Genomic DNA, 23,570 nt, shown 5'->3' with positions numbered 1-23,570 from the left:
GTGAGAGCTGTTTGAGCTGTTTGAGAGCTGTGTGAGAGCTGTGTGAGAGCTGTTTGAGCTGTCTGAGAGCTGTTTGAGAGCTGTGTGAGAGCTGTTTGAGCTGTTTGAGAGCTGTGTGAGAGCTGTGTGAGCTGTTTGAGCTGTTCGAGAGCTGTGTGAGAGCTGTTTGAGCTGTTTCAGAGCTGTGTTTGAGCTGTTTCAGAGCTGTGTTTGAGCTGTGTGAGAGCTGTTTCTCCCTGCAGCCGCTCGGCCGGGCTGTGCCGAGGAGCCGAGGCCGCCTCCCTCAGTGAGGGACACTGAGAAGCGCTGCTGTACGAGTTATGTGAACATGCAGTTCTGTAGTTAGCACCTGGTGTCCTTCAGAAATACTCTTCTGGATGGTGGAAGACGAGGGATCAATACCAGGACATCGAAGAAACGGTGAGTGTGGTGATGCGATGTTTTGCTGTATGTTTTGTATACATGTTGTGTATATTCAACCCTGTTTCCCTCTTGCCCCCATTCCCAGGTGGTACACCCCAAACCCTAGCCGATCCCCCAGTGCTCCCTGCATTGGTTCCTTTCCTCCCCTCGTTCTAATAAGTTCTCCGTCAACCACCCGAACCCCTCCCGTGCTCCAGACGGTTCTGTGCCCATCCCCTAGGCCCTCCCTGATTACCCCTGTATGGTTCTTGCCAATTCCCTGAGACCCTGCGCCTTCTGGTGCCTCCCCTCTGGAAATCCCCTAAGCCTCGAGGCCCCGTTGGGGCATGTGATCCCTTTCCCTCTGCCCCTTAAGGCCATTAGTCTGTGTACATGTCTATCCCTGTCCATATCCCTCCCCCAGAGATCCCTATTGGACGCCATTCCCCTTGTCACACCCCGCATTTGTAAGTTGTTGGTCTGTGCTGCTTCTCCCTGAGCACCGTCCTGGCGATAAGCTTGGAAGTGTATCCAGAGGCAAGCCTCCTCGGGGCCGCTGGCAATCACAGCGCCTGGGTTTCGGCTCCCCTGGGCGGAGCTGAGACTCGGAGGAGCAGCCTCAAAGCCGAGTGCCCGCGGCTGCTCCCCGCTGCTGCCGGGCTGTGGGGGAGCGGTCACTGCGATGGGTGTGTTTTCCCCGGTAGTAGGAATAACCATCTTTTTGGAAGCTGCTTGCTGCTCTCGTTCGTTCTGGGTGTACTGCACGTAACCTGAAAATGCTTTCATTCAGCAAATAAAACACAGGCTTTCAGAAGAGAATTTATACATGGCTTTTGAGTAAAAATGGGAGGGAAATGAATGTGGAAGGACAAGGAGAATAATGAAGGAGGGAAAACAGTTGTTGCTTAAGAATGCCGTGGCATCCTGCTCCTGTCGGACTTGTAGGGTTTGTACCTGAATTCCCCTTGCTGAGGGTTTCACTTCTGGTGTGCGAGCTGCAGACAGGAATGGGAGTGGCAGAATGTGATTCCCAGCCCACAGCAACCATGGCAGGGGAGGGATTCCCAACAAACTGCAGTACTCTGTCCCACGGATCTTTCAGATTGCCCACATTTTATATCAAAACATGGCTAATCTACCAATACAGGGGTTTATACCAAATCTACTTATTAGCAAATTTTGTTTATTGCCAAGTGTAGTCAATGTCAAGTTGCTTATTTGATTTCTCTGGTGGGATACAGCTGAATTCAATGAAAATGTGATTCCCTTTAATCTTCACTGTCACTACACTGAGTTTCCCAGGAGGAGTTTGTGGGTTGAAGGCAGCCCAAATCCTAAATTCCTCCTTTGGCAATCCTGAGGTAAAGCTGCCGTGCCATTTGGTCCCCTGTGGAGCTGTTGAGTGGAGAAAGAAGCAACTTTGAGTTCCTTTTTCCAAAAGTCCTTTATTAGTGCAGTTACTACTAATGGTTATTTAGTGTAGTTATTCCCAGCATATTTCTACTCTTAGAAAGCCATATTGGAATGAAGCTTTTCATCCTCTGGAATTACTGGAATGGTTTCCCAGCAGCTCCAGCCCAGCTGCTGCATTGTGCTGCTTCTCCCCAGAGCAGCAGGGCCCTCAGTCCTGTTGGGCACCACAGGTCTGTTCTTAACCCTCTCCCCAACCCCCCTCTTGTCTGCATTCTGACACAGCTCCCACCACGCTGCTCTTGTCTCCACTTTGTCATTACAGGTCCATCACATGCCAAAGACCGAAAATGCCACTGTGAATTGGAAGTCCTGCTTATTGAATATTCCTCTTTCCTGGGCAAGCTGTGGCCCAGCTTTGCTTGCAGGAGCAAGGCTTAAAGAATATTTTATTTTTATAAGAAAAAAGAAAATATGTTGATTGCCCAGAGCACCTGTGGCTGCCCCTGGATCCCTGGAAGTGCCCAAGGCCAGGCTGGACATTGGGGCTTGGAGCAGCCTGGGATAGTGGAAGGTGTCCCTGCCCATGGCAGGGGTGGCACTGGGTGATCCCTTCCAAGATCCCTTCCAACCCAGACCACTCCATGATTCTCTGATGATGATAAATTCATTTTAGCTTCTGTTAAAATTACAGATACAGCAACTCGGTGGTGCCACCAACAAAAGGGGGCTGATCCAACAGCTGCCCCTGTGCCTGATCCTGGGGCTGCTTGTGCTTCAGTGCCCGGAGCATTAATTCCATAGGTTGTATTTTGGACTCACTGGTTGGATTTGTGGCTGCATTATAAGTCTCTTCACGTTTCCCCAGTTATATTAAATGACTATTATTTCCTTCTCCTGCTCCCTCCCCCATCCAACTGTTGTTGTTTAATTAAGGATAACGTGCTGCTCTTCCGTGGGTGTTTGTTTATAGCCAGATAAATGTCAGGAATATGCTCTGGTGTAAAGTCTTTTAGCTGGGAACACTCACGTCCTTTTAACTACTATTGCATCTGTAAAAAATAAAAATGGTCTTAAAATCTCCTTTTCTGATTATTTAAAAATATTTAAATTATTCATTTAAAGGAAAAGTGCAGTTCAAATTATGCTTTTTACAATATCTTTCTTCTTGGCTTTTTTGCTTGTTTGTTTGTTTTGGTTACTTGCTGGCAACCTGCATGTTTGGAACCTGGAGAGGAAAAATGCATTTGTGATTTATAACAGTAGAGAACCTGTACAAGCTATTGCACTGATTTTTATTGGTTGTGAAGAGCACCTTTTTCAAAGCCAGCTCAAGCAGCAGCCTCTCCTCGGGGCCTCTGAGCTGTCCTGTAGCCCTCAGCAGGCAGAGTTTGGGCTCAAGTCAGAACCAGGAACAGCCAATTTTTCCACTGGATGGCAAAATCTGGTTTTTTTTTGCCTGGGGCTTTGGGGTTGAACAGGCATTTCACATCAGCTGTGCCATGGAAGATTTTACCTTGCTCTGCCCTTTCCTATGTATGGGGCAAAAGATTTTGTGGCCCTTTACAAGAGTCAGTGCAGCTGCCATGCTTAAATCACCTTAAAAACAAAGGAAGAGCTAATTGGGAAGGTGTCTAAATGCCTTTACTTTTTGCAATTCCTTTCATCACCTTCGCCAAAGTTAGAGAAAAGTTTATTTGAGCCCTCGGTGCGTCTTTGGTGAGCAGGCTCTTGCAGGGAGCGTCCCACTGCAGGGATTCAGAAGGGTGGGGAGTGTTCCATGGATCGTGCTGGCAGATGGGCCTTGCAGAGCTCCAGTCACGGAGCAGTGTCATCAAATCTGCCTTTCCCAGCACCTTTGTGCCACAGGCAGGTGACAGCCACCGGGTGCCGGAGCGTTCTCCCAGGTGCTGCTCACTTCCAGCCACGCCTGTGGGATATAAAGCCTACAGACTGTAACACACCTCTGGCACCTTGTGGGTGTTAGTCATGATTTCATCCTTATTATTTAGGGAGTTAAAGAAGGAGAAGACAAATCAGTTCAGAAACTCCTCTGAGTCTGAGACTTTGCCATCCCTGACTTTGGTTCTTGGCTGCGCCACCAATGCCTGGGGTGACCTTGGTCAGGTGCTGAACACGTCTGGAACGGTGCAATTTACACCCTGTGTGAATTCCTGGAAATGGATTTCCCTCTGCTTTCAGTTGCACTTTCTGTCTGAAGGGGATGGGGAGTGTCAGCTGCTGGCTTGGCTCTGTATCCCCTCCTGTGCAGGGCTCAGCATAATGGGACCTGACTTTCGCTGCCACAAGGACTGCAGCCTGAGCAGCTCAGCTGAAATGCTGGAATAAATGATGAGTGCTTGAGAGGCTGGTATGAGAGACAGCCACGTTTTAATTCTCTGTGAGGAACCTGGGCGTTCTCAATGGATACCTCTCCTAATGAAAAGCTGTAAATGCACACTGCTTTCTCTCTGAGGTGGAGCAGCCTGCAGGTTCCAAGTGCTGAATTTCTAAGAGGCTGTTATCAATCACAGCCTTTCTGATTTAGCCAAACTAAGACAGAAGACCTCGGGAGGGATCTCTTTTCCATGAAATTCAGAGGCCAGTTTTTCAGCCCCGGAGCGCTGATGGGAAGTCACACTCCTGTCAATAATTATTGCCTCCGGGACTTCATCCAGGTGTACAAATGCAGGGCCCTGGTGGCTCTTTCAGGGCTTTCCTGGGCCATTGGTGGAGTTGCAAAACCCAGATTGGGTTCCACCTGTTTGTATCAGTGGGAAAAAGCTCCTTTGGAACCTCCCCTGGTGTTTGTGCCTGACAGCACTGTGGATCTGGGTATTTCCTCACGGCTCTGCAGGGAAGGGCTCAGGTTTGCTACTGGAGTTAGAGATAGGAAGTGAAAGTGAGCAGTTTTTGGCTTGTAAACCCCAGATGTTGGCTTGCAGCAGTTCAAGGGCCGTGAAGCTGGGATATGAATTGCAATCAAAATTAAGGCTGAAATTACTTCTTTGGAAAGCAGAGGGAGTTGTGTCCGTATATTGCGGATTGAGGATAATTTGCCTCCCTCTGTTCCCAGGGGCTTCCCGTAGTTAATGGGGTTAGATTTCTGACCCAAGCACCCTATTTCTTCCCTTTATCTGCTATTGACCTAAGCAACAGCAACAAAAAATAGTCACAATTTCTTTATTACCTTGATATCCTAAGGAAAACCCTTAGGAAGCCACGGGCATCCCTATTCTTTCCCCAGCAGAAGATGTGTTTAGGATGTGTTTAGGATTCTCTTTGATTGGAGGAATTAAATAGCAACATCTGTCAGGAATACAGGGATATCTGCAACTCTGTTTTTGTGTAGGGGAACTGAGGGGCCTCTCAGGACTCCTTCCAGTTAAATTTTCTGGCTTCCCTATGTAGGACATTGGAACAGATACAGAAAGAGAAGAAAAGGTCCTGTATGTGTGTGTGTGTATATATATATATGTATAATTACTGTGCTCTTTTCAATAGCAGTGGAAGGTCAGATTTGTCGGGAAAATCCCCTTTACAGCCCTTAACTCCCAAAGCTGCTCTTGGATTTCCAAAATAAATGTAGAAGTGCAGCCATTTATTAAAGCAAACCCCAACACTGCCTGAGCTGGATAAACATTGATCATCTATGAATATTAAGACTGGCACATCTTGCTGCTGCTTTGGCTCTGGATCAGCATCATCATTTATTAATGCTTTGAAATAGCTCTGCAGAATGGATGATGCTCAAACCTGTACCTGAAAAATCTCCCCAAATCTCCCCACAGAGAACTTGGGAGGTGAGGAAAGCAGGAAAAAAAATCAGCCAAAACTGATGCAGGAAGTTCAGCCCCTCAATTTACCCACTTTCGATGCATTCTGTATAAATCAAAGGCTGTGTTTTAAGTCTGTATTAGATCATCAAATAGCTCTTTTCAAAATGTCAGCAATTCGTTGCCCAAAAGCCTGCCAAATAATAGTTAATCAATTGCAAATGGGATGCAGATTCTCCTGGAAACTTGGGGGAATTGTTCACCTCAGCTAAATGCATGTAACACTTTAGTCACTTCCTGCACTTGCCTTGGCCGGATTAGGCTGGACAAAACTGATTGGAATAATTGCAGAAATGTGGCTTAGATTGAAAGGTCCTGTTTGATTTTATTAATAGAACTGTGCCAAGAGTTCTCTGCTGTGGAAACCCAGCCTCCCTGCAGGTATCTGCCACTGCTTTAGAGACTCTTGCAGTACCTCTTAGCATTATGCAGATTTTTGCTCTTATCAGCTCTGTTATCAGCTCTGCATCTCCACTGGCTCCCACAGAATGGCTCAGTGTGCTCCATCCACAGCCTGCATGCTGGAACAATTTAGATGTCACTCATCAGACTTAATTGTTCACCTGCCTGAAATCCACATTGAAACACTATGGATGAGTTTCAGGCAATTAAATTTGCTCAAGGCTTGGCAGACACTGGCACGAAGTGGAGTCACAAGCAGAAACAAACAAGTTCAGCTGGTGCCTCTGCATAATGTACACAGCTTAAAATATCGGATTAATCAAAGACAGGAGTGAGAATGAGGAGCAGATGAGGAATTGCCTCCAGTTTTGGTGCTCACGTGTCCTCCGGTGGCATTGGCATCCTTGTCCGGTGCCCCTGCTGGACACTGGGTCCTTGTCCAAGGAAAAGCCAGGAGCAAAACCCCTCCAGCCTCACTAGCCTGGCTCTGTGGCAGGGGAAGCCCCAAACTGCTGTTGGAATATTTGCTTTCACTCGTGCTGCACACAGACCACTTTCCCAGCTTCCAGTTGCTTCAGAAATCCAGGATGTGAGGGGGTTTTGCCGGTGACAGACTGGTAACAACCGGCAGAGATGAAGCTGAAGGCCAGATAAATAATTAATGTAGCCCTCCTGATGAACGCCTCTTCCTTAGCACTGGGTCTCGTTAAAATCAGTAGAGGGAGCACGGAACAAAAGGCCACGTATGCACCGAGTTTAGCCTGTAGATAATGAAGTGGCAAATAGGTCACGCTGCTTAGGAATTTACTTAAAGCAATTTTATTTTGATAATGCCAGCTGTCACCAAGTGCTGCTGGCAGGGATGGTCTCCCAGGTAATTCTTCTTCCTACCTGAGCAAGCCTTGACCCTTGAAATACCAGCTCTGGGTGCACAGTGCAGCTCTGGCAGGGGCCTGGAGGTGTGGGCACTTTGCGTGGTGAGAGCAGAAACTGGAAAAGGGCATTTAGCCATCAACAGCTGGGCAAGTTCGCTGTCTGTAGTTCAATAGCCAGATCAACTTTATATTTGGCTTTATACCACTGGGCCTTCTGAAAGGACTGGGCTCCAGGTATGCACTGAAATGAGGAGATAACTCTGGGGTCTAGAAGAGAGCAAAGATCCCCTTGCAGGGCTCAGTCTGGCTGGGGTGACGTTTCTGTCTGGAGAAAAGGGAGGTGGTAATTCAGGAAGAGTTGGGACAGTGACAGCATGCTGGAAGAGCTTTCCTCGAGCCTCAGAGCATCCCCTAGGGACGCTCTGAGTGATTTAATCAGCAGAGAAAGATTATTTAATCAGTCATGAACCTGGGGTTGGATTTTTTAAAGAGAAGCAATTCTCTGTTCGTTTGGAAAGGGAAGCAGGAAAGTGGTGTGGCTGACAGAAAGCTGTCCTTGCTGGGGACTGCCTGTGGTGGCATCCCCTGACAAGAGGAGCCTGTGTCAAACAGGTGTGAGCTCGGTCCTTGTGCTTCCTCCATCCCCTCCAAAGCAGCAGAGCCTCTGAATTCCCTTGTTGTGGCAGAGGTGCAGCTTCAGGGGTGTGTGCAGCGTCTGTGAGAGATGGGGCAGCCCCAGGCCCTGCCGAGTGTGGGATCCCTGGCAGGGTTTGCGGGGTGCAGCTGCTCCCCCATGCCTGTGCCCGGCCGGAGAGCAAAGCCCAGGCTGTGCGTCTGAGCAGGGCATTAATCTGCCAGCAATCTGATTGAGTGGAACGGGCAATCCCTGCTGGATAGCAAAATGCTAGATTAGCAGTTAGCAACCCTTGTGATTAGAGAGATTAACTGCTAAAGACATCGCTCCTTCGGAGGCCAAGCCTCTGTTTGCATTCCGAGCTGGTAGCCCGTGGAAAAGCACCCATCTGGCAATTAGGGGAGCACGAACATGCTGACCTGCACAAGGGGCTGTGCTTTAGGAGAGCTTTGGTAGCAGTATTTCTGCCTGTTTGCTTGTTAGGCAGCCCATTTTTCTTTCTCTGGACATTTAAGGTGTTGCCTTCTCAGAAGGTGCTCCTTTACTGGAAGAAAAAAGACCAGGCTGCTCCAAGCCCCGTCCAGCCTGGCCTGGGACACTTCCAGGGATCCAGGGGCAGCCACAGCTGCTCTGGGCACCCTGTGCCAGGGCCTCCCCACCCTCTCCGGGAACAATTCCTTCCCAATATCCCATCTACCCCTGCCCTCTGGCAGTGGGAAGCCATTCCCTGTGTCCTGTCCCTCCAGCCCTTGTCAAGAGTCTCTCTCCATCTTTCCTCTCAGCTCCTTCAGGCACTGCAAGGCCACAATCTGAATACCATCAACATTGTATTTCTCTTTTATAAACAATTGTATTTCTGTTTATAAACGTCCTGCTGCTGCCAGGAGAGGGATCTAATGAGGACACTGGCTTTCCTAATCTCTAGCCAGGCTTCTCTGCTGCCATGCAGGGAAAAAGGCAGGGAAACAGGATTTGCTGGGATACAGGGAGAAGGTCACTGCAATCATATCTGCTCCTACATCCACATGTACAACTGTAAAAAGTAACCAAACAAAGTGCTGTCTCTTCAGGCAAACATGAGTAGATTTTTTAAAAACTGAACTTGGAATTCTTTAATCTGAAGGTTTAAGCCACAGGAAAAGCTTAAAAAAAAGGCTTGATTATAAATCTTTTATCACTTTTAACCAAGTCATTTAAAAATGCCTTAGCTGAGGGCCACGGATGGCAGAGCAGTAGGGTTACAGGACTGGAAAATAATAACCTGCTTTTCAATCATAGTTTCAATAATAACCTGCTTTTCCACCCTCACAGCGGTGCTGGGGGTCTGCAAGGTCTGTTTGCCACCTGTTGATGACACAAATGAATGAAGCTGCCTGTTACAAGATTCTCTGTGAGCTCTCCCAGCCAGGGGCTGCTTTCCCTAATTGCTGCTCACCAGCCTCTGCAGCAGACTGAGCTTCCCAAAGCAGGCATGGGGGTTCCAGCTTCCCACTGGAGGCACCTGAAAGAGGCCCTGCTCTCTCCTGTCCCACTGTCCCAAACCTCCTGGAGGACAGACACCCTCCAGAGGAAATGCTGGAAAGCTGCAATAATACTTCCTGTTTTCAGATGGAGGAAAAGAAGAACGCAGGCAGTTTTGCATTGCCTGACAAGCACTTGAATGAAATAACGATTTTTTAAGAAAGTGGGAGAGAATGAACAGGAATTAATATGAGTCTGTCAAAACCAGGCCTTGTTAATCTGATTAATTCCTTTCTTCAAGAGCTTGACCGTCCATGGGTGAGGGAAGGGGTCCTTAATAAGCCTTTGATGTCCCTAAACCCAGGCTGAAATTCTCCCTGCCTGCACCATGGAGGGGTCACCCAACCCAGGCCAGACCTTCTGTTATCTTGGTGGCAAAGATTTGTTATAAATCTAATATTCTCAGCCCTAATTTCTAAGAGATTGTCATTTCCAAGTCAAGAATTGCTTTGTTGGCATCAGGATCTGGAGGATATGACAGTGTGATTGTGTCAGGGTTGCTCACTGATCACTCCTTGTGGCATTTTGATTTTTCTTTTTTAAACACCAGCACCTGCTGATTGTATCACCTGGTGCTATGATATTACCAAATAATCATGTTTTAAAAGAACTGAAAAAGGGAAAAGATGGTGGAAAGCAAGTTTCTCACAGAAAAGAGCCTGCAGAGTGTTCCTTACAATATCAGAGAAAATAGAAACGCCTTGTTGCTGGATACCCTTGTGCTTCACACATTTCTGTAGTCACAGTTCGTGAGTTAATGGTGTGAATTTCCACTTTGGTGTCTCGGGCCTGGTTCCCAAACACCTGTGCTCAGCAGAGCTGCAATCTTTGCTTCAGAAGGGAAAAGAAAAGGTTCACTCCCAGATTCTTGGAAAAAAGAACCCTGTCTGTTGTTTATTTATTTATTTAGAAAGCACATACAGCGATGCACGGGGTGGGGGGGGACAGAGATGCAGATCGGGTGAGCAGAGAAATCCAGCCCGGAGGAAGAGCCAGACGCTCCCCGGAGAATCAGGAGTACATCAGTCTAGGCGAGCATTTCGGCTGCTGTACCTCTAGATTAAAAAAAGACACCGCAGAGAGCCTCTGAGGGCCGGGAACGTGTGTCCCCGTGCCAGCAGGGCCCCGGTGTCCCTCGGCAGGGCGGCTCTGTCCTGCCCGGGCTGCCCCCGCCCCTCACGCGATGGTTTCCTTCCTCGGCGTGCGCCGCTGCTGGCACGTCAGGATGCTCGGGAAGGACGATTTCCCCTTCGTCCTCGACCTCTTCTTCAGCTTCTTCTGGTGCTTGAGGGAGATTCCCAGCTCCTCCATGATGGCGTTGAAAGACAGACACTGTGGGGAGAGGGGATGGCATTAAACACCTCCCAGCGCAGAGCTCGGGCCGGGACCAACCTGGGCCCTCATGGGGCTCAGGGAGCTCCTCGGGAGATCCAGCTGGGAATAAACCCCCGGCTGCCACAGGTCACTGCACACATCTGGGCTTTCTGTCTAACTCGGCTTCCACTGACTTCCATTTAACTTTGGCTCAGCTAAAGCTGCTTACAAATGTTTCCGAAATCCCCCACAGGCGCATTTACGATGTTTGGGTTGGCTTCACATCCCCAAATTTACCCTTTCTCATTTTCCCCTGACCTCACAAGAGAAAAGATCTTGTTTTAAACGCCATATACCTTAGTCACAAAAACCCATGAGCATGCTAGAGGAAATGTCAAAGAAGAGTTTTTGAAGATTTCTTTGTCGTTTACTTATTTTCCCCTCATGAAATGAACAGGCATTTCTAAAACACAGCCCAGCCCTCAATCTTCTTCTCTTCTTTGGTAAGAATCTTTTCAAATATTGTGTGTTGAAGAAAGGAGATAATTACTACAAGAATCAGGGAGCTGAATGGCTTAGAAAGAAAGAAGAAATCTTTGTTCTTCCCACCATCACAACATTAACAAAGACATTTGAGGCAAGTGGAAACATCTTTTAAAATCCACAGCTGGAATAATTACATATAACACAAAGGAACACAAGGAGCCTTTAAATGGAAGAACAATTGTTCTGTGCAAATATACATGAATAGATTATTTATATTGAAAATCAAGTGATGGCAGCAGGGGGAAACAAAGCTTCAAGCCCCTTACCTTCACCGAGCTGAATAAAGTGTGTGAGCCTGGTTCTGCAGCGAGCTCCTGCCCCCAGTGCCTAAGTGTGGGTGTGAATTTTGTGTCCTGTGTGTGCCACCCCGTCCTCATGGGCTGGGCTGCACACAGGCTGAGATCCCAGACTGTGGCAGATTTATAGCTCAACGTGCTCCTTCTCTGAGGTGCTTCATTTTTGTTCATCTCAAATTCCGAGGTCAATTAAACTCCTGTTAATTCGTGCCCCTCCCCAGGGTCAGTAGGCACAGCCAGGGCAGTCAGGGTCAGTGGCCACACCCGGGGAGGTGCACTGCTGCTGTTTCAAATCCCTGCTGTGTTAGCCAGGCCTCTGCTGCTGCAATTATCATTTAAATACCCTTCCTTTGATAATATAATACGAGAATTCCTGTCCTCCTTCCCCCTGGAAGCAGCAGGAGGAGCAGGTATCCTCTAAACACACTTGCTGTATTGCTCCAGGCTCTTCTGGGGAGCAGCACCACTGATTGCCAAACTAATAAACCCAAATGCTCTGAGTGGCTGACTTGGCCTGGATTATTGCTCTCTGTGATCTCAGCTTTAACTGAGTTTTTAAAATCTGGATTACAAAGTGAATCTGGAATGCCATGGTAAATAGGGACAGGATCCTATTAACCCTTTGTAGGATTGATCAGGCTTATTTTTATTTTCTTTCCCTGTCGTTCTCACTACCCTTCTAATGTGTTGTATTTAATCCCAGGCATCACTGTCTGCAGAGCACAGGCAGGGATAATTTCTGCAGGTGAAAGAGTGCATTTTACTGCCTTGTTAATAGGCTGGTATTTTAATTTTCCAGGCGGATTCCTATTACTCAGACTGTGCAATAACCACAACGCCTTTCACATTCATCCCCACAAAATTTTCAGCCCCATGAAGATCATTTAATATCTGCAGGCAGCTACACTGAACATATTGCTGGGAGGTTTGTAATATCTCATCTGTGGAGTGCCCAGTGGTTCCACTTCCAGCTGTCTGGAATTTTAAAATAATTATTATCAGGAAGACGTCAAGTTATTCTCAGGAAAAGGGGTGCAGAGCGAGCACCCCTCAGCCAGAACGGTGTGGGATTTGCAGGAAAGCCATGGACAAGGAGCACACCCCATGGGGAAGCCCAAGACGTGGCCCTCTGAGCAGCACCTGCAAAGCAGCCTTCAGAAAGAGGATGCTGACATTAAAATTCGATTTAAACGGGTAATAATGGATTGTTCTTTTATCTCATATTCAGGTGGCCAGACTGAAAGGGTTGCTTTAAAACCCCTCTTTTTTCCGTGCTGTTCAGTCCACTGCTGAGGTCTGCCCAGAACAAGAGCAGAGTGGGCACGGAGCGATGCCTTTTACAACTTAATAATGAATTTAACATTTTGCTTTCAGCCAGCTTAACGTTCTCATTCTGGCAGTGTCAAAATGCTGCAGGCCGTGGCATGTAAAAGGAAATGTCATGCTTTAAAAACAGAATAGGTTCTGCTCTCCGTGCGATGTGGGGCTCTTTTCTCTGTGCCCTTTGGTCATTTCAGCAGCTGCTAAAGCTTAGTCATGAAGCTCCCAAATCCTTCCTTACACTCCCATGCAGAGGTCCATGCTAAGCTTTAGGAGAATTACAGATTCAGAATTAAAAAAAAAAAAACCCAACAAAACATCAAGTCGAAACAATGAAAAAAAAGGAGTTGTAGTCAGGATTTATCAGTCTGTTGCTTCTGCTGCTGAACTACCACTGGGGACACGGCATTTTATTAATACCTTGCAAAACCAACCAAATAACAATAAAGAAGCCACCCCAAGCCCAGTGTGCTGTGTTGAAGTGCTGAGAGCTGTGAAAATCAAAGGATGTGGGGCAGGCTTCATTCTGAAGGAACTCCAGAAGAGCTCAGGGTCAGAGGAGGAAGTGCAGACGTCAGGATTTTTCTCCTGCACCCATAGCTGGGACACTGACCTGTGTCTTGTGCTGAAAGAAAAAGCTGGGCACGAAAGGAAAAATATCCATAATAGTTTCTCTTAGTGAGCAAACTGCTGCTGGGGCACACTAAGGATCTGTGTGAGTATTCTGTCGCTGATGGCATGAGGAGATCCCCAAATTAACTCTTTTAACCTGCCGGAGCCTATTGAGCTGTGGTTGCCAAAACAGTGTGACAGTAATCCAGGGCTTAATTTAATTCTTCCCCATTTACAGAAACTGCTCCTCTGTGTCCTGTTCACTAGAAAAAAAAATCAGCCAAGCTGCCTGCTGGTCTCCCACATCATCTGAACACCAGTGATAGTTTTTGATAACTCTTTTTGTAGCTAGGCATGAAGCTCTGTCAGGGCCAGCAGGAGCTGCTTTGGAATCCCCCCAGGGAACTGCTCCCAGCCCGTGGGGCTGTCTGTGGGGACAGCTAAACCCAGGGAACGATGGCTGTCACTGCCAACGGGGCTGTGGGACTGACAGCTGGGAAAATGTTTACCCAGCAAGTGACAGAAACGCTCTGGATCTGGCACTAATCTAAGGAACAATTACAAAACCGATCCAAGCTGCAACCCAGAGGATTTCCTGCGTGGAGCAATGATGGAGATAAACACATTAGGCATCTTCCTTCTCCTCTGAGAGCTGAGAGAAGCTGAATTTAATTAGTTTTAAGCCTCTTCTACTGGGAAGCTGCAAATAAAAAGTGCTTTCTTAAATCAGGTATTCAGAGGACCTAATTCAGGTCCTTGCTGGCAAGAAGGAGCACTTTGTGGAGAACCGAAGCTTTCAGGGCCCCATTCAAACAAGTTAAGAGACCATTCTGAGCAATCTGCAATCTCTTGCAGCATCTGGAGTGGAGCATCAACTCCCAGCCCCGGATGAGTGGAGGAGAATTGGTACAGCCGAGCTGCGAGCAGCACAGCTTTGTCACAAAACCATAAAAATTGTAACAGGGATGAGAGGAAACCGCGGGGCACTGTTTGCTCTGGCTTTCCTCAGGAGCCAGGTACAGCAGAAACCATTCAAGGATTTCACACTTTGGGTGTGAAGGCATCCACTCCAACCAGTCCCCGACTGCAGCAGGGGGCAGAAACGGCCCCAGGAAAACAGAGCAGCAACTTGTTTGATGAGCCGGAGCTCCACTGAGCAGGAAAACATAAAATAGAGGTGAGGGGTGAGGGGAGGGAGATGAGCTGGTGAGGCTGCTGGGAATCTGGGATATGATGGAATACAGATAAAAGGTTTTGGAAACACTGGGGTTTGGCACAGTTCATGACATCCCACAAGCTGGCGTTTCCGTGCACTTTGTGCATCTCAAATTGTTGACATGTGTTTTTTGGTGGCAAAACCACATCCAGCCCATTGTCCCCCGCCCTGTCAGTCCCTGACTGGCTGAGGGCTGGAGGAAATCCAAGTGTTGTCCTTGCAGGGTGTAAAACACATCCAGTGCCAGCCTCCTACACAATACATCCCACCAGGGGTTCAATATGCAAGGCAATGCCAGGGCTTTGCTATCTGGGATGAATTGATACCCTGATTTTCCCACAAAAGAGTTTTGTCTGTTACAAATGAACGTCATGAATTGCTCAACCAAGACAGAGGAGTTGCTCTGTTAATGGTCTGTGCGGGTGTTGCCTGAGGGTGCTCCTGTTCAATATGTTCTTGATGGTTACGTGGCATAAAATTTAACTGATGCCTCTGATTTTGTGCTATGATAGTTACTTGCAGGCTTTGAGTAATGAATTTTAAATGGAGGAATTAGCATTCATTAAATATTGACACAGGGAATAAGAGATGCCAGCTCAACATCTCTGGCTGCTTGTAACAGGGGTTCAGGAAGTTAATGGAGCCCTGCAGGGCACTGGGGAGGTTCCTGAGGAGCTGCCTGGCCCACTTGCAGCAGACACCCAGCTGAATGTTCCTGCCTGCTTTCAGTGATGAGGCTGCCACTGTTCAGCTGGGGTTGGGGAGGAGATGAAAAGGAGGTAAATAATTTTTCTTACCTGAAGCAGGTGAATGACCCCGGGAAATGACAAGGTGACAATTGCACATGAGAGACTGTGATAATTCTGAAAGGCTGCCACGCTCTGCTGAGCTCCCTGCTGGCCGTGGGGCAATTACTTAAATACACATTTAAACTGCCCAGGTTTCAGTAAATTTGGCAATGTAGTCTAGATCAGCTTATCTCCTGTGTTAACCCTGTGCAGTGCTGAGCCCTGCCTGGGTGGGATGCTCTCCCCGGACACACCTTTGTCCTTCCTGACTACACGGTGTGGATCGAGGGCTGCGCTCGGATCCCTCGCTCCTCCCGGATTAACTTGCCACAGTCTAACTCCGTGGATAAGGTGGTGCCAGAGGTGGAGTTGGACGGGTGGGGTTGCTTACACTGCAGTCCGTAAAAAAAACAAAAGGCCTTGCATGCAAGAGAAGAGAAATGGAGAAAGTAAATAAATGAACGCAGCAAAACTGAAAACAAGCATGAGAATGATTCAAAAGCCATTTAAATCAAAAGAGACTCCAGTTATGGAAACAGAAAAGTCACAGATTGTATTCAACAATGCTTCGGATTAGCTTAGTGATAACGCACCCTGCACAGCATTTGCCATCTAAGCTGCTTATTTCACCAGGGAAAGGAGAAAACAATCCCAGAGAAACCAGAGAGAAACACTGGAATCGCTGGTATTGGGCTCTCTGTGAAATTGCTTCTGGAAAAGAAGCAGGATGTGCCACATTAACTCACTTAATGATTCTAATTATTAAGCAACGCCTTGCTGTGCAGCAGCAGTGCAGGTGCAGAAACGGGGTGTGTGTGCAACCCCGAATTCTGTGTTATTCACCCCACATATTGCTCAGTAAGTTAACACTCCTGGCCTAAAGCTTTAGGTCTGCTTTAGTCCTGGTTTCCAGGAGGTTCTGCACCATGTTAGCACTTGAACGAAACATTTTAATTATACTAAATATTTTAATTAGCTGCAACTGTTCTCCAAAACGTATTTGAATAAAAGACCTCCCGAGACATAAACAAAACAAAGATACCAATACATTTTTTATGCATTTTGTGCTAATACGGCCCTGCCTCTTTCACAGGGCGGGTGGTTCTCTAAACGGGTGTTTACACTCAATTTTAAAGACTGATCCCTTCTCACAAACTGCTCTAATGCTCAAGGCGTGATTTACACACAGCATTTCCTTTGTTTTCCCTCTGCCCTTTTAAATTGCTCATTACACTTCAGTGGAGCTATAACCAGAATTTCTTTGGCTCCATAATCTTACTTTACAGTGGCATCTATCACATCTCATCTCTCTCACTTCTCCCTGCTTTGAAGTGCACCCTTCAGCACAGCTTGTAAACCCCCGGCTCTGAAAAGAGATGCTTTCTAGAGCAAGAGGAAAACGACTCTAGGGATTTGGATGTGCTTTCCTGTGTTACTCAAGGGGCTTGTGTTAATGCCACATAAAAAACCAGCAGCCCAGGTGTGTAATTTATGCTCGAAGTCTTAAAGTTCAAGCAGAAACTGTTTGAGAAATTAATTGCCCTTGTTCTGCACTGCCCTGCTAAGCAGCACTAATTGGACCGTGGGTGAGGCACTGCCCTGTTCTTATTAATAAATTATTTGTCGTTAGAGCCAGGAACGGCCGGTGAGAGCTCAGCAGCACGAGATCCCCGCTCCAGCAAGGAGGGCTGTGCTGCAGAGCCCTCCCCAGGCCCAGAGTTCAGGCTGGCAGGGCCGGGGCAGGGCTCGCTCACCTGCTCGATGTCGCTGTTCTTGCGCGATTTGTAGATGAACTCGCCGATGGCCACGAACACGGACAGCACCAGCCCCGCGGCCAGCACGATGAAGATGCCCCCGATGTTCTCCACGCCGAGGGCGCTGGCTTCCTTGCTGTCCTCCTCGGGGCAGCCGTTGCCTCGCCACCACTTCTCCTTCATCATGTGCAGCTTGCCCTCCTCCTGCAGCTGCAGGATGGCGATGGTGATCTTGTCCCTGTACGGGGACCCTGCAAGGGGACAGCGAGGCCTGGCAGTGCTGGTGGGGAGCAGCTGCCAAAATCTGAGGCAGAAGCACTCCCTTGTCACAGGAGGGACTATTCCAGCTGGAAAGGCTGGAGGCGGGAGGGGGAATCTCTGTTGGTGTCTGCCCTGGGGACTGGGAAGCAGAGGGCTCCACTGGTGCAGTTATTTGAGAATTCACAATAATTTTAGGGTCCCCTAGTGAGGTTTATTTAAGCCTTGGCAGTGGGTTTTCTGGTTAAGTCATTCCTCCACATCATATTTGAATATTGCTGTGAGCACTCTTTGAGGATTTCTGCTTTGCATCCCCTCTACTGACTTGAGCATCTGTTGGCTCTTCCTGCTGCATGTAAATCAGTGCCTGCCTCGGAGGAGCCCACAGTCTCCCTGACACTTCCTCTTCTCATGTACACCTGCACCACGCACAGCTCCGCCTCAGCTACCTACAGCTTGTAAGAACACCGTGTGGACAAGGCTTTTTTATTGTGATTTGCAACAACCGCGGCCCTGCAAGCTGAAAATAGCAACCATTCCATGCTTTTGGTTTGTAGGCCATCGTTTGCTAAATGATGTGTGTGCAGGCTCTGCAGCTTTATGGGCCTGGCCACTGTCTGGCCACACTGGGTGGCTCAGGCTGTTCAGATTTGCTCTCACACACTCTGCGCAACCTCTCCATCTTCCAGAATCTCTGCAGGCCATGTTTGTGAGGGACTTTTTTTTTGTGGGAGCAGGATTTTGTGATCTCAAGGCGGGGGGGGAGGGGGGGGCTTGCAAGAAAGGTTCTGTGGTTCTGTGAGAGGCCACTGGGCTCCAAAGGCACACGTGTGCTCCCAAATCCTGCCATGCTGGACTCCCTACAGCTGGAAACATTCAGAGGCTGGGCTGAAACGCAGTGCTGAGAGCCCTGTGTCCATGCAGCTACTCCTGCCCACCCTTTTCCCTCCTTTAGGAACACATATTAATAAGACATGACGGGACAGGACACATGGAATGGCTTCCTACTGCCTGAGGGCAGGATTAGGTGGGATATTGGGAAGGAATTGTTCCCTGGGAGGGTGGGCAGGCCCTGGCACAGGGTGCCCAGAGCAGCTGTGGCTGCCCCTGGATCCCTGGAAGTGTCCAAGGCCAGGTCCAGTGGAAGGTGTCCCTGCCCATGGCAGGGCTGGCACTGGATGGGCTTTAGGGTCCCTCCCAATCCAGGCCATACTGTGATTCTGCGGTTCTCAGATTTTCTTAAACCGCCTTTTCACCAAAAGTCACATTTTGCTGCACATTAAAGTTGTTGCAAAGTCAACTCCGTCAAGGCACACCAAGCTTTAAGGCACACTGTGTACCAGAATTCCAGGGATCATGTGGCACTTCAGAAAAATCTCACTGAGGGCACTGTTCCTGAGTCCTTATGCATTGCAATAGCCTTGGAAATTCGGCCTCACAGATTCAGTTTTCCTCCTTATTTTGCTGTGCAGGACATTATTAAAAATTCTTGTCCCATGAACACACGTCCCCCTCCCTGCTGTCCACTCCCTTCATCCCCCAGCCCCGTCTGAGGAGAACCAGCGTGAGGAACATTGCAGTTCCTCATCTGGTGTGCCAGCACTCAGCTGCTTCTCAGGGCAGAGCACTGCCAGCACTGGGCCATGCTGTGACCACAGCTGCCAGGAAACATGTGTCAGACTATCCCAAATCCATCTGGGAAGCCAGAGACCAGCACTGCTGGAGGCAGCCAGCTCTGAGAGGAAAACGTGCCTGCTGTAGGAGTGGAAGATTTGTGTGCTTGCTGTTAAAGGCCCAAAAATAACAGCACAGCAAACAGGCCAGAAACACCTCCAAAGACTGGCTTTGCACAGAGAAGGGAATTCTTCCCACAGCAAACAGCAGTGCCTTGCAGAAGAGAGAGCAGAATTGTCTGTGCCTTAGGAGAGTTCGTCCCCTGTGATGTGTAACGCTGCAGGACTCATCCGTTCCCCCCTCTGGAAGGACACAGCTGGGAGGTAAATGAAGCAGCCAGAGTCACAACACCGCATTTGTGGGGTTGTCCACCCTTTCTTGTGGTGCTTATGTTGCCATCAGGATTAGCACAATCCATCTGGAGGGTGACAGGCACCTCCATATTTCTGCATGGGCTTTTAGAGTTTGTCAAGAGTGCCTGGAGAGCTGCACTGGTGGTGGTTTATTGGTGAGCTCTAACACCACTCACAAATCTATCTCCACACCTCTCTGAATATTCAGCACATTAGTTATGGCCTCTGAGCTATTAACAAACCTCTTATGCCAAGGAATGCATTTATCTACTTTCTTAGCAGTCTCCCAAGGAACTGGGAAGAGCTTTAGTGCTACAATTACCTGCATCAGCACTGGCACAGATCCTGGAGTTAAACCTGCCCTGACATATCACAGATCCCAGAATCATTGAGGGTGGGAAAGAACTGAGACCGTGGAGTCCAGCCTGTCCCCAGTCCCCACCTTGTCCCCAGCCCAGAGCACTGAGTGCCGCGTCCAGGCCTTCCTTGGACGCCCCCAGGGATGGGGACTCCAAGCCTCCCTGGGCAGCCCCTGCCAAGGCCTGAGCACCCTTTCCAGGAAGAAGTTCTCCTGATGGCTATAATGGCAGTATTTTACGTGCAGAAGATGCTCTGATAAAATAATACATTTCCTGGATTCAAGAGTTCTCCTCCCTGTTTCTTCGGGAGCCATAAGGGGCTGTCCAGCTCTCTCACTGGGATTCTGGAGTGCCAAGCACTCCTCTGCTGCGGCAAATGCCCTGTGGTTTTACATTCCCCTGTGGGCCAGTTAAGCCTTGCTGAAACTTTGGTGTTAAGGGGCACAGGCAAGCCTTTATTTGTCTTTTTTATTTTCCATACAGCCTCTGCAATCAATACTCTTCAATGTTATGAGAGAAATAGCAGAGCCTTGGGGGTCCCTCTGAATAGTGGCAGGTTTATCTTGTTTATGAAATCAGTTGTTTATGAGGTGCTTGATGGTGCTGGATTATTCCACAGTGCTTGGGGATATCTATTCCCCTGGATTTTGCAGGTTTTCTTAAGAAAAAAATAAAGGAGCACTTCTCATACAAGAAACATAAGTATATTTCACAGCTGCATTTCCAATGGCTGCACTGTCTCTGAGGATTGCCATCTGTTCCAATTATTCCTTCATTGTTCTTGGTTTAAAGTGTGGCAGCTTTATAACCGCAAGGAAACTCTTGCCATGAGTTTGTCATTCTCGGGGATCTTAGCTTTTGCATCGCTTTCCTCAGGGTGCCAAGGCTGTTCTCACACAGCCACGAGAAAAATCTACTTGGGATGTCATGTCTGTGACAATCTGTCTGTGGTGCTCAGCACCACAAAGAATGACAGTTCCCAGTGCAGAGGTGTTTCTCCCTTATTTATATGTGCTCTGCCGAGCAATGGATGAACCAATCCCCAGCTGGACGGGGCTCGGAGCAGCCTGGGCTAGTGGGAGGTGTCCCTGCCCATGGCAGGGGGTGGGGTGGGATGGATGAGCCTTAAGGTTCTTTCCAGCCCAAACCCTTCTGTGGTTCTATAATTCTATGAACACAGGACAAAACTGGGCTCCCCAGTGCCAACTGTTCAGAAGTGCACAGCACAGAAATCTGACACAATTTTTAATGCTTTACAATTAGAAACTCTCAGAAAGGGCATGGGATATGCTAGCAAAGGTCTGCCAGAGAGAGTTCAGAGAGACTGGGAGTCTTAAAGCTCTGCATTAAAGGAGATGAATTTCTGAGTTATTTCATTACCTCAGAGCAACACCTAAGAGCAGTGAGGATCAACTGCAAGGTTCTGCGTCAGGGATTTCAGTGTTTTGAGTAAGCAGTTTTCTTTAGAGAAAATAGAGAATCCTGGAATAGTTTGGGTGGGAAGGGAGCTTAAAGCTCTTCCAGTCAGGTGAGCAGGGACACCTTCCACTATCCCAGGCTGCTCCAAGCCCCAATGTCCAGCCTGGCCTTGGACACTTCCAGGGATCCAGGAGCAGCCTCAGCTTCTTTGGGCACCCTGTGCCAGGGCCTCCCCACCCTCACAGGGAAGGATTCCTTCCCAATATCCCATCTAACCATGGCTTTGTCAGTGTGAAGCCATTCCCTGTGTCCTGTTTCTGAGATCCCAGGACTGAGTGAATCGTTTTCCTCAGGATGTGCTCTGCAGCAGCTCAGCCCCAGAGCCTCTTACCGATGGGGGTGCCCACGCCGTAGCCCTTGGAGTCGATGAGCCCCCCGATCTGGGTGAGGTTGCAGTTCCTCTGGGTCACGTACTCGATGCTGGTGGACTCCATGAGCAGGGCGTAGTCGGTGGTGAGCACGCGCTGGATGCCCTCGTCGTTGTTCTTCACCAGCGCCGTCTGCTGCCGGCTGCTCATGAACGCCCACATCTTCTCGTACGTCGAGATTTTGGATTTCTGCGGAGGGAAAGCAGGGCACAGGCTCACGCCAGTACCACATCTGGAGTGACAGGGAATCAGTGGCAGGGTTTTCCTTCCCCCAGCTTTTCCCTCTTACTGGCCTTTGTAGAGGAGTTTCCTTTTTTTCCTGCTTTCTTTGCAGTGCCAGGAACTTCATAACCAGCCTGGCTGTGAAGTGCTCTGAGCTTTACCGGGCCAATGCCTTTCCATGGACTCTAGCAGCCAAGCAGCTGAGCCAGTGCAGCTGGACACTGCTGCCCTCGGACACTGCTGCCCTTGGACACCCCACTCCCGCCCGCTGGGGCACACCCACTGCTCCAGGAGCCTGGTGATGAGCAAAGCATTCATCTGCCCCTGTTATGTTGGTATCATGTGCCTAAAAGTCATGCACTTCAGGGATAAAGTTTGAGAAACAAACCGAATAAACTCCTGCTTTGTGCTTCCCACTGCAATCCGACTTAAGGATGTGATCCTTTTGCCACAGGGTTAAGGGCAGCGTCTCCTCAGTCCCTCAGGCCCTGTCTCTGGTTTGCAGCCATCTCACCTGGTTCCAGGCTCAGTTTTAAGCACCAGCTTCAGGGGAGATTCCTGTGAGAAGTTGATTTTCTGGTTCTTTGAGCTTTAAACGTTAATATGCCTCACCTGTAAATTCAATATCTGCGAATGTCACCTAAATTCCCCCTCAGTTTGGCGAGCCACAGGATACCACTAAACTCTGAAGGTGGCTAAGTGGCTCTTTGCAAGTAGAAACCCTTTTTACTCAGTGCTCAGTGGGGAATATTTTTGAAATTGATGCTATGTTTATGCACCAGACTGAGTCTGACAGTGAATTTACTGGAAGGATGTATTCCTTATTCAGAAGAGTTTGCAAGAAAGATCTTGCCTTCTCAACTTGCCAGCTCCCGTTTTTTCCAGGATAGATCCTGTGCCAAATGTGCCCTTTGAATTTTCATTAGTTTCAGCAGAAACACATCTGCACTTTAGAAGGGAGGAGCTGGCACGAGCTGCCACACAGGATGAAGATCTGTTATCATGGAGGGGCAAGGCAGCGATGGAAGATTTATGGACGTGCTGGAAACAGAGCAGGGCAGCAGTCCGGAGAAATAAATGTGTGTCACTGCTTGGGGATGGGAAACATCTTGCCTTCAGCTGGATTTCTCCTAGATCTAGCCATCCCCACAGATGGGCAGTGCTGCCTGGGGTGCTGCTGGCTTGCCCTCCTACAAGGCTGAACTGTCCTGAGCTGCCCAGGCCCTGGTTTTGGGGCATTTTCATCTGTTCTGGACAGATCTGGGATCTCTGCACAGGGAGGAGGCTGATTCTGAGGTTCCTTTCAAAGTCAGAACTCCATTTTCCCCCCATGAATAAATCCAATTGCTTCTGTTTTCATTGCCCTCACTGTCTGGCTAAAAGTCACTGCAGAAACTTCCTTGAAAAATATTCCATCTTTGGAATAATTTTTCTTCTGGGGGAACTGTTGCAGCAAGGACACTGGTGCTAGGCATTGCAAACCAGTAACAATCACAGCTGTTGGTACGTGCATTATAGACACCACTCACTGAAAGTGATGGCAGCTTGAATAAATGCAGATGGAGCCTTCAGGAAAGCAGTGGCAGTACCTTGCTCCTCTAATATGCTTCCCGATCTCCATCCCACCCAGCAGTTACGCTGGGTCATCTCATCTTCCAGGGACTTCCTGCTGCTACTTTGAGCACAAAGTCCTAAATCAAAGCCCTTTAGAGTCTGCTTTGTGCCAGCATCTTTTTCTGTGCCTGATGGCTCCAGAAATCCTTCTTCCTGTGTGTGTTTCCCTTACAGTCCTGACAACCAGAGGGATCTGGGCTTTGCCCCTCGTGTCCTGCGTGCCACTCCCTTGTTCCTGTCCCCTTCACAGCGAGGAACTGTTGTGGTTTGCTTTAGAAAATGTTGGTCTGAAGAAATCTGTTCCTCTCGGCCTTCCT

The 23,570-nt window shown here is 48.6% G+C and overlaps 1 protein-coding gene and 1 long non-coding RNA gene across 2 annotated transcripts in view; one reads left to right on the top strand and one right to left on the bottom strand.

Annotated features, from left to right (window-relative positions):
• Positions 1–285: 285 nt before the first annotated feature.
• LOC108444895 overlaps positions 286–23,570 on the top strand; it is a 77,815-nt gene continuing 54,530 nt past the window's right edge. The window contains exon 1 of the long non-coding RNA XR_001859615.1: positions 286–420. This is a non-coding gene — a long non-coding RNA (uncharacterized LOC108444895). The remainder of the gene's footprint in view (positions 421–23,570) is intronic.
• Positions 9,946–23,570, bottom strand: part of GRIK1 (glutamate ionotropic receptor kainate type subunit 1) — a 54,515-nt gene continuing 40,890 nt past the window's right edge. The window contains exons 13-15 of the mRNA XM_017727093.1: positions 21,381–21,606; positions 16,927–17,177; positions 9,946–10,412 (exon numbers count right to left, since the gene is read on the bottom strand). Of these exons, the coding sequence (XP_017582582.1) occupies positions 10,257–10,412; positions 16,927–17,177; positions 21,381–21,606 (633 nt within the window). The 3' untranslated portion in view covers positions 9,946–10,256. The remainder of the gene's footprint in view (positions 10,413–16,926; positions 17,178–21,380; positions 21,607–23,570) is intronic.

Source organism: Corvus brachyrhynchos, unplaced genomic scaffold (assembly GCF_000691975.1).
Source record: "Corvus brachyrhynchos isolate BGI_N302 unplaced genomic scaffold, ASM69197v1 scaffold412, whole genome shotgun sequence".
NCBI lineage: Eukaryota > Metazoa > Chordata > Aves > Passeriformes > Corvidae > Corvus > Corvus brachyrhynchos.
This window is presented reverse-complemented; position numbering and strand designations above follow the sequence as displayed.